At 42.9% G+C, this 20370-nt stretch overlaps 1 protein-coding gene across 2 annotated transcripts in view; it reads right to left on the bottom strand.

Annotated features, from left to right (window-relative positions):
* MFGE8 (milk fat globule EGF and factor V/VIII domain containing) overlaps positions 1-19922 on the bottom strand; it is a 37785-nt gene extending 17863 nt beyond the window's left edge. For both annotated transcript variants that reach the window (XM_083184190.1, XM_083184191.1), the window contains exons 1-3: positions 19585-19922; positions 10348-10470; positions 5018-5149 (exon numbers count right to left, since the gene is read on the bottom strand). In XM_083184190.1, the coding sequence (XP_083040316.1) occupies positions 5018-5149; positions 10348-10470; positions 19585-19645 (316 nt within the window). In that variant the 5' untranslated portion in view covers positions 19646-19922. The remainder of the gene's footprint in view (positions 1-5017; positions 5150-10347; positions 10471-19584) is intronic.
* Positions 19923-20370: the final 448 nt, after the last annotated feature.

The following is a 20370-nucleotide window of genomic DNA, read 5'->3' as shown; positions in this document are numbered from 1 at the left end:
TGCCGTTGTGGGACTCCGGAGGGGTAAGTATAATGGGTGGGTGCACTGCACCCATTATAGAAAAGCCTATTGCGGAAGCACATTTTTAACTGCGCTGAGAGCCAAATTGCCTTGAAACAGACAGGTTTGTTTAGCCAACTTTTTTGGCAAGGGAGCACAATTGAAGTTATGCCAATGGGTATGTAGCAGTATGTACAATATTTAGTCTCTTACAACTGTGGAAGCCAGATTTATTCCCTTATGCAAGATTCTATTCAGCTAATGTCTCATATAAAGACCTCCCAACTTTAGCAATCTTGAAATAAAAAAGTGGCAGAGCTAAGGTGAGAGTGGGATGGGGAGACACACAGCATCTTCTCAGCAATCACTGCTGCTCTGCTCCCCCCAACTGGACATTGTCACCCATGAGAGGGACAGCCTACAAATAGTGGGCCTGTCCTGCTGTAAAATCGGGACAGTTGGGAGGTATGCATATACCAGAACAGTGGCGCACCCTATACTGCAAAATTATAAACACTGCTTATGAATTTCATTTAGCTTATCAAATTGTCTGTACAAACTGTACAAATCCCCCTAAGGGGAGTCTCCTTTGTAACAAACAGATTAGGGCCTTGATAAAGGTCAAGCGTACGCCATTATTTTGTGGTGTTATAAAGAAATAAATCCATGTCTGGGGCTCTCCTCCACCTGGGAGAGAAGTTTCTGCCAGCCTAAGAACATTTTCAGAACTCTTTTTTTAAAACGAACAGAACAGAACCATAGTTTGTCATTAGTCTGTTAAAGCACTATAGCCGGGTACATGCTTAAAGGTTTGTCTGTGCAATCTGTCTGGTGGGAACATAAATCTGGTAATGTGTGGGAGAAAAGGACAATCATTTGCTCCTAAATGCTGAAAACAGAAAATGGTCGTTCAGACACGTTGGTTAAAGCCATTTGATTTAACGAACTAATCCAAACAATTGTTTTTATCCATTTTCTAGCATTTGGCTAGCAAATGGTTCATTGTCCTTTGTTCCCATAAAGATTTTTGATCTCACTAGGCAGATTGGACAGATAAATCTTTAGGTGTGTACCCAGCTTTAGAGCACATCCAGATGGACACACACTCACATGAGCAGTTTATTGTAGACAGCACCAGAGATGGAAAAAATTATTTCCTCCAGGAAAGTCTTCTAAAACACATTTGAAAGAGAAATATACTGCAATGGCCACATCGATGATACAGGCACAGCAGCTAAAAGGCATAAGGCAGAGGTCTCCAGGAAATTTCATTTTGCCAGCAAAGGGTAAAGAATGCACACAGTGCCCATAAATCCAGCCTGGAGGTATTTCCGGAAAGCTTTATACAATGAGTCACAGCCAAAGACTTGCTAGAGATTCTTGTTCCCAGCTTGTTTATGTCTGAAATCCAAAAATACTTTCTCCACTTATTGCAGAAAAATAGCTTTCCTACAGCACAGAATATTTACTGAAGCATATGTATGTATGTATGTATGTATGTATGTATGTATGTATGTATGTATGTATGTATGTATGTATGTAACTAAGCATGGCACTCAATGTGGAGAAATGTGGGGGTACGTGCTGCGGAGCCCTCTCCTGACCCAAACAGGTACAGATATGAGGGGGGAAAACTGGTCAGCACTCCAACGGACTGGCATTCACAGGCAAGGTAAAAGTCCTTTAATCCGACGCCATTTCGAGGCTTTCACTCCGTCATCAAGGATATGTCCCTGATGACGGAGGTGAAAGCTTCGAAACGGCAAAGGATTAAAAGGACTTTTACCTTACCTGTGGATGCCAGCCTGTTTGAGTGCCGCCCAGATTTCCACTCTTATATACTTGTATGAGAGAGAGGGCCAGATGCACTTAGCTTCAAAAGTGATAAAATGGAGAGTAATAAACAGACAGCCAAATGTCAGGCAGGAGCTGATTGGTTGGTTGTTTATCACTCTCCATTTCATCACAAGAGAAAGAAAGAAAGAAAGAAAGAGAGAAAGAGAGAAAGAGAGAAAGAGAGAAAGAGAGAAAGAGAGAAAGAGAGAAAGAGAGAAAGAGAGAAAGAGAGAAAGAGAGAAAGAGAGAAAGAGAGAAAGAGAGAAAGAGAGAAAGAGAGAAAGAAAGAGAGAAAGAAAGAAAGATATGTATGACCTCACTATTTGTACATCAGAAATATAGGAAACCTGTGACAGTTGAATCAAGCAGAAAACCACAAACCTTCACTCATATGTCGGTCATTCCTCTACATTCTGCCACCAGGATTATTACTAAATCAAGACACTGAAAACGGTTTTCATTACTACAACTCATACTTCCCACAAAGAGATCAGTGTAGCCGTATAGCGGAGGACCCGCATATCAACTTCCAGGAATAAAGGGAATGTGTCTGTTGGAGCGGTTGCAATGACACGAGGCATGGTGAGACATCATCAAACGCTTACCAGAGAAATTGTGTCCTGTGCAAAGTATTCCCCTTTCCCTGGGAGCCGGAAAACTCCCTCCCCAAAATTTGGGGGTCTAATGGAAATTTCAGGAGTGTGTGAAAGTATTACTTATATACCACCAGCTATACTACACACTGTTATCTGTATCTCGCCCCCCGCCATGCAGACAGCCAGCTCACCTACTCCGCTGTGTGGCATGTCAGCTTTTCCAGCCCCCTGGGCAATGAGCACAAAATACACCCCTGGGCAGCACAGAGCATAAAATGTCCCCCTGGGCACCGAGCATGCTAACACATCTAGTGCCAGGATGCACTAATATTCCATTTCTTATGCAGATACAGCAGCAGTAACACACAGAGCAGACTGTCAAATAAGCAGCTTCTGCTGAATTAAAGGATTACACAACTTCGCTCATATGAAGGATAGATGTATGTAGACACATCTGTATATTGACCACAGACACTTATTGAACCTCTAAAATAAGTAAATAGTTATCGATATAATTGAACTTAATAAAACTAAAGGAAAGATCGATTTCTTAAGAGCTTTAAAAAAAAACAAAGAACTTAAAAATGGATAAATAAATATGGATGTTTATGCAGGTAGCATTATACAGTAGATGTAACATACTTCTATCACATGCTGTACATAAAAACCATAGTGGCCATGTTCACATGTCACCGACACACATAAATATTACTCTAGAACTTGCAGCTTTCTCCCAACATTTCCATTGCTACATACTGCAGCCTAGAGTTCTACTGAAATGATCCATGCTCTCTGAATGCTAAAAGAACTGGATTACATAAAATTGTATTAATATTATAAAACTTTAACCATAATCCCAATTTCCATTGGGAAGGGTGTTGTCTAGCAATTTGGCACTGCCTGGGCTTTATGCAGAGTTAATGTGCCTAAAATACAATGATGCAACTAATAGTTACCAGCTGCGCAGGGCCAAATTGAGTAACACTTGTTTGCTGTGTCAGGCATTATCTAGTGGCCACGGGCATGCAAAACACTTGAATTCCTTTCATAGAGGTGAGGAGCAGCGTTAGCAATTTATTATACAAGCAAATTTTCCCAACTTTTAAGAGTTGAGAGCCGGGACACCCGCATGTGTCCTCCTGAGTAGGGGTCGTGGCTTCACAAAAATATCCGCAATCGCGAAGCCACGCTACAGATTTGCCACTGGGGGGGGGGGGGCATGGCCAGCGTGCTCTGGGAGCTCCTAGCCACGCCCCCTGTCCCTCGGCTTCCTGCGAATAGCGATAGCGTCTATTCACTGCTGTGACAGTGGAGACTCCCAACATTCACTATGTCAAAACAAAAATGCTGGGGCCAGTATCCCAACATTGTTGTAATGCTTTAAAGCATTTTAACCATGTGGTTATTACAACATTAATCTTGCTAACAAAAGTACCACTAAAGCTGCCCATACACGGTCCGTTTAACGGATCCGTTTGGGACTTAAATAGTACACATCGTATCGGATCGCATGCCTTGTGCATGCACTGCGATCCGATACGATGTGTACCTAGTACAAAAAGTATGTGCAGCACATACTTTTTGTACCGTACTACGTGATGCGCGGGAGCGCGCATCGCATAGTACAAAACGGAGCAGCCGCAAAACGGACCGTGTATGGGCTCCTAAAGTATAATTACACCTGTAACAGGATACTGGTGCTGGCAGTCTCGCCTGGATATAAGGCTGCTGACATAGGTGTCATTTCGCTCCAGGATGGGCGGGCAGTGGGCTTGCATTAGCTGTACGCAGCGGACCAGCCAGAGTTTCATGGGAGTGCCCACGAAAATGGCGGATGTGCCCACAGAAATGATGAGTGTACCCCTGCAACTGCAGGCATGTCGATACCTGCTTGGGGCGGGCGGGTGCCGTCAACAGCTGCTCGAATTTGGCCAGAATAGAAGTCAGTCCCAAAGGGAGTGATCGATTGATTTTTCATCCGTGCGGCCACATGCGAGTAGATGTACAGATTTAGCGCCTCTCATTCTGCTGGCAGTAGAATCGCCAGCCCCCGCTGGAAGGGGGCGCGCCCATGAGACGCACATGCACCCCATTCTGATGGACCTCTCCAATGCCTCCCCACTGGTCCCCCCCACCTCCCCGTAACCCCCCCCCAACCCTGCCCATCTCCCTGAAGCGGAGACGGCAGGGATTCCGTTCCCCGCCAGCGAAAGACCGTCACATGGAGCACCTCTCCGCCAGTGAAGGGGATCTGGCGAGAGCTGGAGCTGTGCTCCATCTGTATATGTGAATGCATCCACTCACAAGCTAATGCAGGGATTTGGTCGGTGGGGAGGCGTACAATCGGCGGGCGGGGTTTTCGCTGCCTTGCAAACAGGTCTGAAAGAGGCCCATAAATTAAGTGTTTCCCAACAGACAATGAAGGCTGCTTTTCTGTGGCGTGAGAGAATACTTGTGTCACTGCAGCTTGATCTCTCTCAGGCACTATGTGACTGGTATTAAATAGGATCACGACACAAGTTATTTGTGAACTAGAACATAGCAATACCTATACTACGGTTACACATGTCCAGAATAATACTCACTGTTTTCACATTTGTCTCCATCATAGCCAGGAAGACACTTGCAGGCGTACTGTTCAAAGGTATCACCTCTGCGAGTATGAGACAGTACCTCACACTCTCCATTGTTGTAGCAGGGATTTGGTTCACAAGGGCCTGTAACATAACATATGAGGACATTTAGGGATTAGATCAAAACAGATTAAGCCCAGCTTTATAATGAATGCAGGAACTATTTATGCATGTGTTTTCCCAAACACTTAGATTTCCAAGAATGTCAAACACATTGGCAGCTACATTGCAATTACATACTGAACCAGCAACTATTTAAAGGGGGAGGGGCCTACATCTAATTAGCTCGATGTCATTGGCAGACCTATACACATCTAGAAGTCATTATTCATGTCTACAAATAGAGAATACTAGTTAATAATAGTTCTCTGAGAAACACTTCATAATCTAGTAGCCACCTGCAGCATGCAAAACACTTAAATCCCCCCATAGAGTAGGAGGCCCTTCACGCCCCTCTCCACCCCCTGCTCGGATGGTTCCGTACGATCATTTTCTGCACGGAACTGACACCATGTTTGTACGTGTGAGGCAGTCGCACATGCGCAGATACGCCACCGCACATGCGCAAACACCAACCATCAGCCAGCCGTCCGCATTCGGAGCCATCCGACTCACTGCAGGTGAGGCAGATATAACATGTATAGAGAGAGTTAGATTTGTGTGAGTTATTTTGTTTCTGTGCAGGGTAAATACTGGCTGCATTATTTCTAGACTGCAATTTAGATTTCAGTTTCAGCACACCCCACCCAAAAATTTTACTTTCTCTGCACAGGTTACATCTGCCCCACCTGCAGTGCACATGGTTTTGCCCATTTTCCGAACAAATTTGTACTGAGCTCAGATCTGAATAAGGCCCATTATGAAGATGAGAATAGCTAGGGAGTCCCGTGTGCTGCCACAGTATTGGTTGAAGCCCTTGCTGCCAACTCAGCTATTTTCCCCCACCATTGTGCACCATACACATAATCGTCCAGTGTGTATGGACCTTTAGTGTTTTAAAGGCTGTGTCCAAAAACATGGTGAAAACGCAAAAAACAACAGCTAGAACAGGCATATCCAACCTGCGGCCCTCCAGCAGTTGTGAAACTACAAGTCCCATCATGCATTGCCACAGTTTTGCTATTAGGGAATGCTAAAACTATGGCAAGGCATGCTGGGATGTGTAGTTTCACAACAGCTGGAGGGCCGCAGGTTGGACATGCCTGGGCTAGAACAAAATAAATAGCCTTAGGTGTGTCTTTAAAGTGAAATATTAACAATCAACACCGGTGAGTAAAGTTGGTTTAACATTATCATTTTCTAAATGGGCAAATGGTATGTCTTCACTACTTCCAACCCCCTTGGATTTTCGGTTTTTAAATCAAAGGAAACTGACAGTACAGTCTCCTCCTTATATCTAGCTGGGACTACAAACAAGATCAAGAGATCAGGTCCAGATGTCAGAATAGATTATCTCCAGACCAAATGCAAGGTCTAAGGATTTAGTGAGCAAGTCAAAGAACTAGGGGAAGGCACTGTCATAGAACCTGCAATGACAGAAATACTCAAGAAAAACTGCAAAGACACATAGATTAAGGAGGACTGCATAGCTAACCCAAAGCTTTCTTTCCTGAAAGCATTATTATGATCATCCTTTATTTATATGGCGCCACAAGGGTTTTGCAGCGCCCAGTTACAGAGTACACATAATCAAACTGGAAAACAGTAACTTACAGTTGAAGACAATACAGGACAAGTACAGGGTAAATGATTATAGGAACATCAGTCGATTACTGCATCATAAGTATCAAGGTGGCAGCAAACAGCGTGCCTTGGTGCAGTCGAAGACTACTGAAGTAAGAAAGGATAAGCACATGAGGTAAGAGGTCCCTGCTCGTGAGAGCTTACATTCTAAAGAGAATGAAAGCGAACAAAACTATTCTGGCTTTCCCTTTCCAAACACATACACGTTAATCATATGCTATAACCAAGGAGACATACAGTACTGGACCAATGTAGAATATGTATTTAATTAAAACTTTCAATGTTAAATGATATTAAAACATTTCAGACATACAAACACACCCTCCTATTGTATCTTGCAGGAATTGTTAGTAACTCATATAAGATTTGGTTTTAGCCAATAAAGTCAGTCACTGATCTTAAAACCAGACATTTTGGGGTAAAGTTACTAAAGTGTGAATGTTTAGAAGAAAGATGTTACCTATAGCAACCAATCAATGTCAATCTATTACAGGGTTGCTGACTCTCCCGGAATGGCCGGGAGTCTCCCGAAAATCGGGACCCCCTCCCGGCCCCCCGGAAGGGTGGGCAACCCTCCCGGATCGCGGCATTAAAATGCCCCAATCCTCGGGTCTCAGAGGAGGGAGCAGAGCTAAAATGACACAATCGTGACGTTAGTGACGTCACACTTAAGCACCGCCCCCTGAAAGGCAGCTGGAACTCTCCTCTCCGGGCTTCTCCCGGAGAGGAGAATTATAAAGTCAGCAACCCTGATCTATTATGCTCTAGAACAGTGATTGTGAACCTCTCAACATGCTGCAGATCAAAAAAGATTTAATAAAATTGCCAAGGCACACCATCAGACCCCCCACAGTGAAAATACATTGGCCTCCACATAAATAAAAAACAAACCTATTGGCCCCATATGAAAAAAACAATTACACTGGTCCCACAGGTAACAAAAATAAAATACATTGCCCCTCATATGAAAAAAAAAAAGGGAGATCATCGAATAACAGCTGAACTGGTAAACTAGTTTGGGCATCTCATCTTGCCACAGTTCCAGAACACCTTTAACCCACACCTGGACTTTCTATGGAATTAAAACACTAGAAGGTACAGCCCCAGAGGGCCCCGAATAAAAGTTATTTCGGTTCCTTAAGTCAGATGTGCTGTGACAGTCAACTTTACTGTACTCCTTTCTAAACTTGTATTTGATCCTATAGAAGATCTAAACTGACTAAACCGGTTTCTGCTATTTGTAATTTAACTACAGATACAAAAACTATGTTGAGAAACAGAAGGGTAACATATTGCAATATATCAGACCTGCATATGTGTAGAGACACAGCCTTGTTGCATGTTTACTGCATATCGAATCTCTCCTGCAGATAAGGAATTAGATTCAGCAGAAAAAAAAAAACCAAACAGTTTCACATTGAAAATTTTCCTGTAAGCCCAGCAGCTAGAAAATAGGACAGGCCAGCAGGTACAGTATGTACAATGTATTCTGCAGGCTTAAAGGACCAGCAACCCATTAAAGGAAACACCCATTATGAACTAGGAGTGACATTTACTCAAGTGTGATTTTGGTAGATTAGCGTGGTTTTTTGTCATTTTGCATATGACAAATTTACTAGAAAATCATGTGAAACATGAATTCACCAGCAAAATCATGGTAAAATCAGAATAATAATCATAAGAACATTGACATCAATGTATTTTGCGAATTGTGTAACTCGCACCAAAAATCACACCTCAATCAACAATTTTATTTCAGCATCTGGACATGTAAAACATTTTTTTTCCTAAATTCAAATCAAAATCCTAAATTCAATCACAATCGCTCCAAAACTGCACCAGTTACAAAAAGCAACATATGAATGAATGTTAATAAAATGCCTCCAATGTACGTGTTCTCAGGGGCTTGTGGGCATTTTTAGGTTGATGTACATGTTGTCATGTGTGATTTCTGACCAACTGAAATGTGTTTGGGGATTTCATTGATTTATAGTGAACTGATGTGCAAATTCTGTTGAGAGATGCTTTCAGTTGACATGCAACTTTTACACTCATGAATGTGACTTTCTAATGTATTCAAGCAGGATTTAGAGGGGCTCAGTACCCCTGGGCCCCCTCTATCTAGGGCCCCACTGTGGTCGGCATGTTTTTAAAAAAAAAAATATATATATGTATTTGTTTTTTAGCTAATGGTTTTGTGCATGGGAGAGGGGTAGTGCTGCAGCTTCACCTATCTGCCAAAGTGACAATGATTAATGGTGCTGCGCATAGGGAGCCGAGGCACACTGACTGCACAAGTGTGCAGTGCATTACTAGTAGTTGACCAAGTCCCATGATACTGCACAAGAGATCAGAGGCTGAGAGGCTTGTGCTGAGCTCTGATTAGTGAAGCTCATCAGGGATGCAGTCACAATCCCGGCGGTAGGAATCCCGGCAGTCAAAATCCCGACCGACGAAATCCCAGCACTTTTTCCCTCTGTGGGTGTCCACGACACCCATAGAGGGAGAATAAATTAGTGTGCCGAGCGTTGCGAGGCACTGGGCCCGCTGCGTGGCGAATCCACAAGGGGGGGGCACTCCACGTCCCCCCCGTGTCGGGATTTCGGCGGTCGGGATTTTGACCGCCGGGAATACATGCCAATCCCGCTCATCACATGCTTCTTACGCCCATGTAGGACAGCGGCGGCAGCGGCCTCATTATCGGAGGGTTTTTAATCAGAGGCAGCACTGAGCCTGTGAGGTCTCCTACAGAGTAAGGTACAGAGGGACAAACACAGGCTTTTTATGTGGTATATTTACCCATTGGCCAAGAGTTTATCCTGCCTTTACTCAAGTAATGACAAGTGGGAGGGGGCCCTCCTCTCTAAAGTCACCCAGGCCACCCGAAGGCTTAATCCGGCCCTGCATTCAAGTATGATTTGATTTCAAAAGGTAAACTTCCCATGTGAACAAAAAATGGACACAAAATGACTAACACTCTATGCTTGAGTTGCGCGCTCTGACAGTTTTTAAACTTCTAAATGCACGCCCCCCCCCCCCCCCCCCGCAGCGCTGACATGCCTTGTTCATGGCTGTCAGTGTCGACATCTTCCAGTTGTGCCAGCCCCTTGCCGCACTCACTCAACCCCTTAACTCTCTGCTGAGAGCGGCATGTCAGCTCTTCCAGCTGCACCCTCCCGTTCCCTGGGCATGTAATACCCCCTGGGCAACGTGCATGAAATTCCCCTTTGGCAACAAGCATGATCTGCTACATCTGATGTCATGCAGTAGTTCGCTTAATCAAATTGAACACACACCACCACCTACCTTAAACAGCCAGACTAAGGTAGTGCACTGCCACATACTGGGCCCCGAATAAGCACAAACAGTTTACATTTTCCAGGTCACCAGGGAGGTGCACTGTGTATCATCAAATGTCAAAGGTTATTTGGAAAACATGAATTGTCTGCCCATTTTCACGATCTACAGCACGTCAAGGTTACATTCTCTATAACAATGACCTTTATAGCATTGTTCTCGATATGTACGGACAAGTTTACCTTTCTCTGTTATGTTGCAAAATGTACCAGTAAAACCATCCAGGCAGATACAGAAGGGTTCTTTATTTGCACTGATAAAACAGGATCCTCCATTGAAACATATGTTTGAATCACAGTCTTCACCTAAAAAAAGAAAAAACACACAATCAAAAGTTATCAATAACAGGTTAGAAAAAGGACAAATAGCAATAATATTGCATTCTAGTGGGATTCACTTTATTGTAATTACATGTTCCAGAACTCCGTGGCTACTGGAAGTTTGTGAACTTTTATTCAAGGTTCAGACATTTGTTTTAGAATGAACCGCAATCACCTGTGCAGCAAACACTGTTAATCTGGGTACACACTCTATGATTCGCTGCACTGCTGATGTAATGATATTAGCACTGCTGCCAGATGACCATATAGTTTACTAGTAACATCACCTGAACCCCGGCAAACATGTAGTCATTGGCGACGTACTGACAGATTTGACTGCATGTTCAGATGACAGGGGGAATTGGAGCCCCTCGTCTTTGTCCTCCCTAGTCTGTACATGCAGGACATCATTACCGACCTGTTGGAATACGTTCAATAACAATATAGTGCGTACACACTAGAAAATATGCAGGATAATATCACTAACGATATTGTTAAACTGCATATTGTTAACTATTATTGTCTAGTTTCTACGCACATTAACAGTCTGGTAATGATGTTATTGATCCTCACAGACAGTACAGGTAGGCCTGATTTCGATATGTACAGTACTGCACAGCCACATGGAAGCTGTACAACTAGATGCCCCCTGGGCCCTTCAGCATCTACAATACAAGTGTCAGGTCCAAAGACCCAGCATCGGATCACCATGGCGACCATCAGTTGCAGCTCTCGGCTGCTGGTGCAAACCATCATGAAATCTGTAGGTAAATCATCTTACAAATCTGAACCAGTTACAGCCGTAAACTATGATAAAAATGTTCTATTCAACTTGGTGAGTACATACTTATGCCAGCCCACCTCATACAAAAATTAATTACATACAAAACTATTTAGGTTTATGGTATAAATATTCTGTCAGAGACAGAGTTGAAAAACCATAACAACTAGAGATGTGTCCTCATACACTGATCCCTTTGTGCTATACGGTACCAGATACCAGGCTTGGCTTAGATTCTCCACCGTAGGTAGTGACCTGGTGCTTAAGCACCAAGTGGCTAATTGTGTACTAAACACTGTATACAACTGACTCACACCATACATTATTCTGCCTAGTCTGGTACTTTACACTAATTCCTTTGCAACAATTACTAGATCAGTCAATTATGGAACGTCTGAGCAGCCTTATGGCCGCAGGAAGTAAGATGCTGGAGACATTTTAACAGAGTACGGGATCAGTTTACAAATAAATCCTCTCTACTCAACTACAGTATGCAGAAATTTGCTTGCAACCATCTCTGAAGCAGGGCCCATGTAAGCAATATTTAGATGTATATTTAAAAATAACGTTGCATGGCTATTTCTCAGTCAGTGGCAAACCTGATGTTTCCATTTGATGGGATTTAAAAAAAGGTGTATGTAGAGAGATACCTGTAGAGTGCGTAAAATGACAGACAGAACTATGCAAATTAAAGAATAATGGTAACAACACTAGCAAGTAAGGCGCCAAATAAATTTGGAAAAACCAATACCAAATGGACTCACTGTATGTTTTACTTGCATTTTTACTAGTTTAGGCTAGCCAGACAGTGAAAAAAAAAAAACTATTTTCAGTAACACAACAAACAGTATTCTAAAAATGGTATCAGAACATGGTGTGGGATTCGGTCCGGTCAGTATTGAGGCGTTCAACATACAGATGCCGGCATCTCAACTGCCGTCAGAAGACCAGTGCAAGAACTTTGAACAGTGAAGAGTGAGTTGCTGAAGTCGGAATACAAACAGCCGGCATCCCAACCAGTGAGTATGCAGGACTGGCTATCGTGCGGCCGGGGAAAAGGGGGCTTAGGCACGAGTGGAGAGACTTAGGCAGGGCTGTCTTAACACTACAGTGGGCCCTATAATAATTCGAGCCCCCCCCCATAACTACAACACCCCCACACACACACACACACACACACACACACACACCTATGTGCAGCAGCGGTGGCAAACAGGGCAGCGGGCACTGTGAGCTTGTTGTAGTGCTATTTGCCGGGCGGGAAGCGCTGCTAATTTAGAAAAGACCGGACGCTCAGCCAATCAGCATCCCACTCGGCAAACAGCGCTACAAGCTCCCAGCCACTGCTGGCCGGATCCCCACTGCCTGAACCGGGCAGCGGCACCTGGGAACTTGTAGCGCTATTTGCCGAATGGTAAGCACTGCCGATTTTTGAAAAGAATGGGCGGATGCTGATTGACTGAGCATCCGGCCAATCTTTTCAAGATCAGCAGCGATTTCCGCCCGACAAAGCGCTACAAGCTCCCACCGCAGCAGCCCCCCAGGGCAGTGCCATCTTTCCCATTGGGGTAGGCCCCTGGACAACTGCCTATTAAGCTCAATGGGAAAGACAGCACTGAACTTATGGACCTAGGTTTAGGCTGCAAGGTGGAGAAGTTAAGTTTTATTCTGCAGGGGGGGGGGGGGAGGTATTAGAGTTAATACACACTAGCAGATAGAGTGAAAGATGCTGGGTGACCTGGATATTGTGAAATATATAGTTTAGAAAGCCCTTTCTGAATGCTATATCTTTCACGATATCCAGGTCACCCAGCAAGTGCAGAGGTATATTCAATGCTCACAGACTCATTTTAAAAGATCCGCAGATGGAGCTTATTATGCAACTCTGAGTTTCCCAAATATGGTCTTCAAGGCACCCAAGCAGCGCAGGTTTTATGTATATCCATGCTGGTCCACAGGTGACCACAGTCAATTTGATTTAAAGATCTGTGCCGAGTCATGGATATCTTTAAAACCTGCACTCTGCGTGCCTTGAGAACTGCATTTGGGAATTTCGGATTTAACTTGAGATTCTCTAATAAGCAGAGATATGGTAACTGTGGCTGGGATTAATATTCCCAAAGTGTCACATGGTCCCTAAATGAACAAAGTGTCATTGTTACTGTTTGAATTGTCTCTATAAGCTTGCATCTCTTATCATGGCAGAATTACTCCCCCACTCACACAGAGTAGCTACATTGTGACTGTTGCTTTGAACAAGAAGAGTTATTCATTTCTTGACCTGATGGAGTGAACATCATCATTTCCCTAGAATGCCACACACACACACACACTCACACACACACACACACACACACACACACACACTAGGCTGTTTTAGACAGAAACAAATTAATATAACAATAGCACTTTAGAAAGGTGTGGAAGCTATGGACAGCTAAACCAGGAGTAGACAACTGCCACCGTTTTACTCTCATGCTAGTTCTGCAGCAACTGGAGTGTCACAGGTTGCCTGTCCCTATCTAAAACACTGGGTTATAGCCTACAAATCATCATGCAGAACTAGCAACAAAAATATATTAAAAAAATATCTGAGGTCCCAAACACATTACACCACTTCTAAGTAGACTTCAAAGTCAGCATCCTGACTAGTCTTGTGGTTCTCCGTCTCAACTCTCATGTATTCCCACCAGGACAGGTTTTTAGTATTTACATCTGTGGCAGCAGGTTGAAGAATTACTGACCCAGAAAAATAGAATAGAAGAAATCCACAAAACAAGACCTGATGTTGGTACTTAAAGAATGATACAGTTAGGTACCTATTTTTCAGTGACACAGCAGAATTAAATATGGGGCAATTCAGATGTTTTACTCCACGGGTACCCTCAGCGCATCTTAATTGTCAATTTTACTGCTTTCAAGTCGCTAAGCCACATCGGACCCAGGATTTTGAACTTGAGTCACACTGAACCCGGGTTACCTAATATACAGAGGGCGACCCGGGTTTAGCCGTTCTTATAACCACATTGAATTGCCGTGTTGCTTGACCCAAGTTATTCACTTTGGTACTTTCACACAACACCCTGACCGAGTCAACCTGGAAACAACCCGGGGTATAAGTGCAATGTGAAAGGGATATTTGTTTGGGCGTGAATGGCCATAAGGATATCACTAAAACCTGGACTGAGTGTGCCTTTAGGACCAATGTTGGAAATCACTGCTCTATTGATTCTGCTCAAAATGGAGTCATGAGGTCAAATAACTTGACCTGTTAGCCTGACCAAAATACCTTAAAAAAACATTTTCCAAACCCTGCAATTACTGTCCAGTTTTTAAGGATAGAAAAGTAAGGTTAATAGGGTAAAAATGGTAGGCTTGCCATAATGTCCCTTTAATCTAAGATGCCTATGATTTAACAATTTGGTTAACCCTTAGAGTGACAAGTGAATTTATCAAAAATAGGTGTAAAAATTGCCAAGCAAGCATTTGTATCCATCATAATGACATGTAGGGTGAAATTTACTAAGATTTAAAATACACTGTACAGGTCATGTTGCTATGGGCAACCAATCACATCCTGTCTACTATCTTCTAGAGGGTGGTAAATAAATAAGAAGTAGCTTCTGATTGGTTGCCCATATCAACATGACCTGTGAAGTGTATTTCACCCGTAATGTTTACCTTATATAGGAAATATAATCTTTTACACAACATTTTTTATTTGAACTTCTACGAGAGATGTGAACGACGCTGGCATTTTAAGCATATATTTTCCACATCTCCCACAGAGATGCTGGCACTCAAAGGGTTAATTATGGCAAGCCAAGTAATATGTAAATATTTGTTTTATGTGTGGCATTCCAGCTTATTTACAAGTAACAAAATAGTCCAAAGACATACATTAGTAAACCAGAAGAACACAAGTCATGTAAACTATTCATAATGGTGACGTTGTGGACGTGGTGCTACGTTTTACTGTTTATGTTGACTGTGTCGACATTTGGGAGAGGGGAAAAAAAAACCTTGTCGACTTTTTCACTGTCGACCTTACCCATGTTGATCTAATGACCCTGTCGACCTAAAGTCACGTCGACCTACTTTCTGGTGACCTAATGATCCATACCCGATTGATCGTAGCTCAAGATCTTATTTTGCTAAGTAAATGTAAATAATAACCTCAAATGTAATAATAATCTAGCATTTATGTGATCCTAAAAATCACTTATTTGCCAGCTAAAATCTATTTATTGTCTAGAACAGGAAAGTCTGGATTTAAATCATCTTGCTGCACTCACTTTGCACCACAACGTAGCATTATAATATACAGTACACCAAACATACAGTAATATAACATAGTAAGAGGAAGTGAATTAAAAGGTAAGTAGAAAACCAGTGCAGCACATGTGCGGCAAGATGGGGATTTTCCTTAATCGGTCAGAACTTTTAGGACTTTCCAGGTAGGCAGTAATAAGGCTTTACCTGGCACACATCCGTAATATTATATTTATTAGGTCTCTTGCTCCTGATTAAAAAAGGATTAGGGATCTATTTATCAAGTCTTTTTTTTCATAAAATTATTAAGAAACTTTTTTTTTGTATTTCCAATAAAGGGCCTAATGCAGGTGATATCCAGAGAACTTCTGCAAAAGGCTAATTCACGCTGCAGACTGCAGTTACCTTTGTTATCAATGGAGACTAAGGGTGACATTCTATGGGATGCGATTATCGTTTTTTTGTGGTAATTAGACCACAAAATGGCGATATCGCATTTTCCCATTAAATCGTTTATTTAATGGGATGCGTTCAGGGACTGAAATCGCATATTATGTGCGTTAAGGTATGCTGAATAAAAATGCGAGATAAATTTGCATTTTTATGTCATCCAGATGTTTTCGTATATAAAACTATACAAGTCGCTTATTTAATGCAATGCGCATTTGCACATCGCATTATTTAGGTGACTGCCCTGGAGCCCCGGAGGACGGACCCCGGATCCAGGGACCGACCTACGGGCTCAAGGTAGGTAAGTATCAGTGTGTGTGTGTGTTTTGTGTGTATTAAAGTTTTATTTTACAGTGTGTTAGTGTGATTTTGTGAACTATTTTTTGCACTGCAGAACTACAAGTGCCAGCGGGCCCTTTAATGCCCCTCATGCTGGGACTTGTGGTTCCCCAAGTCCCAGCATGCGGGGTAGGCTTGCTGGGACTGATAGTTCGCCAGTATAAAACAATAGTTTTAAATCTTTTTTTTACACAAGTCATCAGCCCGATGCCCACCGCCCAGGGGCATCGGGGACAGCCCCGGACTATCAGCATGGGCTGGTAAGTCCTGGAGGGGGGGGGGGGCCCCTTCATTGGGGGGGTCCCCACTTCCCCAGGACCCCTGCCCATGCTGACCAGCCAGGGGGTTAATGCTTTGGCCGCGGGAGCTTATATAATAAGTTTCCCCCAGCTGTGGCATTACCCTGCTGGCTGGTTGTGTCCGGTGCTGGTTCTTAAAATACGGGGGACCCCTAGTCACTTTGTCCCCCGTATTTTGGGAACCAGCGCCGGACCTTGAGTCTGGTGCTGGTTTCATAAAATCAAGGGGACCCCTATTTGTCGGGGACCCTGATTTTATGTCACCAGCACCGGCTCAGTGAGCCCGGGGCTGGTTATACTCGGGCGGGGGACCCCGCGCTCGGTTTTTTTTTTTACACTTTGCGCTGTCCTGCAAATGTGCGATTTTCAGACATGAAAATCGCACATTTTCAGGACTAAATACAGCGCACCACTTCGCTGCAAATCGCCCCTCTTCGCACTTTTCAGCCTCCAATGCGCATCACATTAAATATGCGCATTTTGACTGAAAAATGCGATTTCTAAAAGTGCGATTTGCGGCGATGTGGTGCGCAAATAAAACATGCGCATTTAGCGCATAGCATAGAATGTCACCCTATGGGGGAAATTTAATAGGATGAGAGATTCAGAAAGTGAGAGATTTGGAAAGAAATCTCCAGGTTTTTTTAAAGCGGCAATCATTTACACTGCAAAACCAGTTTGATTTTGAAGTGTAAATGATTGCCGCTTTAAAAAAAACTTTCTGAATCTCTCATCCTATTAAATCTCACCCAATGATAAGGATCGCTTTCAGAGTTTAGACCTGTAGGTTTACATCAACCATCACAGAGTAATCTACACTAGGGGGGTTATTCTAGTTCATTCACAAAGGAACAATCACTCTCTAATGGCCAAAAACATATGCACTGCAGGTGGGGCAGATGTAAAATTTGCAGAGAGAATTAGATTTGGGTGGGGTTTGTACTTCAAACTGATATCTATATTGCATTGTAAAAATAAAGCAGCACAGAAACAATAAAACACCCAAATCTAACGCTCTCTGTACATGTTACATCAGCCCCACCTGCATTGTGCCTTTGCGAGTGAACTAGAATAACCCCTTATGTCTATGGAGGCATGGCTGTCTGGCTCCATAATCTGACAGTGTATGTGTGTGCTATTTGAACATTGTGCGTTGATTATATAAGACCCAAAAGGCTAGACAGAAAGGTTCGGATGCTATGTTTACAATGCAAATCACTGAAATTTTTAATTAAACCTGTTGAGGTCTTCAATAGGTCTACATAGGAGACGTCTAGGGTAATAGTGAACAAGTGTGTGTGTGTGTGTGTGTGTGTGTGTGTGTGTGTGTGTCACTCACTAACTAATCCAATTGTTTTTGGGGGGGGGGGGATAATTCCCTTTATTTAATGGGATCATCAGAATCTGGAATCATAGATGACAAAATGAACTGTGACACTCACATGGAACTTTAGGATAATGTTCTCTAAATAGATCTCTTAAGTGAATTACACAACTCTAATGCCATAGAAACACTTATTGAAGTCTAGACATGTTTTTCTGTGCTATTAAAATCGACAGCTTCCTTGTGAGATATATTCTGTACACTATAACTGAGAAACAATAGGCGATTACCAAGCACAAGAGAGGAAACATTGGCATATTGCCTGAATGGTAACCATGCACTCTCAGCGTGTTGTCATTGGTTCCTAAGTGCTTTGAGTTAGAAAACACAGATCCATCATATATCAGTGTATTACTAAGCAGAATATCAGCTTTCTCCCATCAGACTGCTCCTATAGGCCAGCTGGTTTCCAGCATGATCTCATTCACTCACAACACCCAGTAGATTTCGGTGATGCTAGAAAAGAAGCTTTAGCTGAAACCTCCCACTGGTGAAAACTCCCCCTTCACCCAGTGATAAAAACAAATATGTTTCCAAAGTCATCCAGCAGCCATGTGTGATCTGTAATCTACCCCTGTGTCAGTTATCTTATTCACTTTGAGGATGAAACAATAAACATTGGTCTTTAAAATGCAATGAGTGTTGACAATTATACAGAAGATGATCAATGAAACAAATGCCAGCAGATAAGGACAGATTGTCCAGTCACCGTAACTATATGCAAAACTGCTTCTAAAAGAAAATAATTCTGCTTCTAAATTCAATGGACACTTAACTGATTGTGTCATTTATTATACTGTGGAACACTTCCAATACCAGTGATGATGTCATGCAGCAAGTGGGTGGGGCTTGTTTACTGATGACATACAGACTAAACACGTTAGACCAACATGTGTTCCTAGTATTTCATTAAATTCTGTAATAACTATTGTATGTAATGAATAATCACATCTATTAAATCTGACAGATGGAATCAACTGGATAAAGACCAAGGCATTGGTACTTAATGCACCTACTACAATGGGAGGGGCTGTGGCACTACATTGGCTGCATACATTCCTATAGCGCACACACACACACACAAATATATATATATATATATATATATATATATATATATATATATATATATATATATATACACACACACACACACACACACACATATGACTATATATGCCCTGATCTTTTCAATTGTAAAGTGATTTGATGAACCTTACCTTAGCTGTCACCTATGGCTTCTAGTTACATACCAACAACATAAAGATCCTATAGATGTACAAAGGAGTTAAACAAATAATAAACATTGACTCTGAAAAGTGTGATATAAAGTAAGCGGATCCGAAGAGCTTACAGTCTACCAGAGTAGTAACATATTGTAGCTATGAAAGACTATCGTCCATTTAGACTTCCAGGAGGATCTTAACTATTCAGTATGATAAACCATTGCAAATTGGGCTTTTATGATTAATGATTATAATAAAGACACAGTCCATCAGTAAAGTAACTACACATGGTCCAGAATGTAAAGTAACCCTCTTCCCAAATATACAAAGTTACAGCTCTCCACTTACCTTGCACAATGAGAACGAGCCAGAAAGTCAGCAAAGTGCCAGCGAGTGTGTGTCCCTGCATGCTGCCGCCTGGGGACCGCGCCAACCTGTCACCTTACACCGGGCTGCTGCTGCTGTCAGGTTCTCCTGGTGAACGCCTAGGAGGGAGCTGGCAGGATTTGAGCTATTCCGGGGAGATCTCACACTGAGGACTGTTCCTTAAACCTGAGATTGCAGATTACTGTGACGTGAGCCCGTGGCCCACCAATCACAGCGGCCTGCGAGGCAGAGACAGCTCGGCTCTGGATACAGAGGGAGCTTGGGACTGGGAGGGATCGGGGCAGGCCGGGCGGGTGGGGACTGGGAGGGTTGTTGTGTCTGTGCAGACAGCTGAGTGTGCCGGGCGGCTACTGTCTGTCTCTCTCACGTTAGCAAAAGTTAAAACAATTCTCCCAGCTGTGACACTTGCAGCCTTGGGAAAAGAACAGTTGCACAAGATTTTAGAGCGCAGGAGACAGCCCCTATCCTGTGCCTATGGCTGTGCTGTTGCATGGTTGTGTGTGTGGACGATTGTGTTTGTCATGCAATGCCTGGCTTCTGTTCAGATTTGCTTAGGAATGAATTAGTCAGACTGGTAGTATAGGACAGCGTTGAGCAATATATGGTTTGTCAGTTGTTGTGGAGCAACAAGTCTCAGCAATGCTCTTTGGTATGTGCTGGTTGTACAGCATGTTGCTTAACAGAAAGGATTCCTTTTTATTTATTTATTTTGCTGTACCAGACAGATATTTCAGTCTGTAAACTGTT

This window comes from Crinia signifera, chromosome 4 (assembly GCF_055691185.1).
Source record: "Crinia signifera chromosome 4, ASM5569118v1, whole genome shotgun sequence".
NCBI classification, from domain to species: Eukaryota; Metazoa; Chordata; class Amphibia; order Anura; family Myobatrachidae; genus Crinia; species Crinia signifera.
This window is presented reverse-complemented; position numbering and strand designations above follow the sequence as displayed.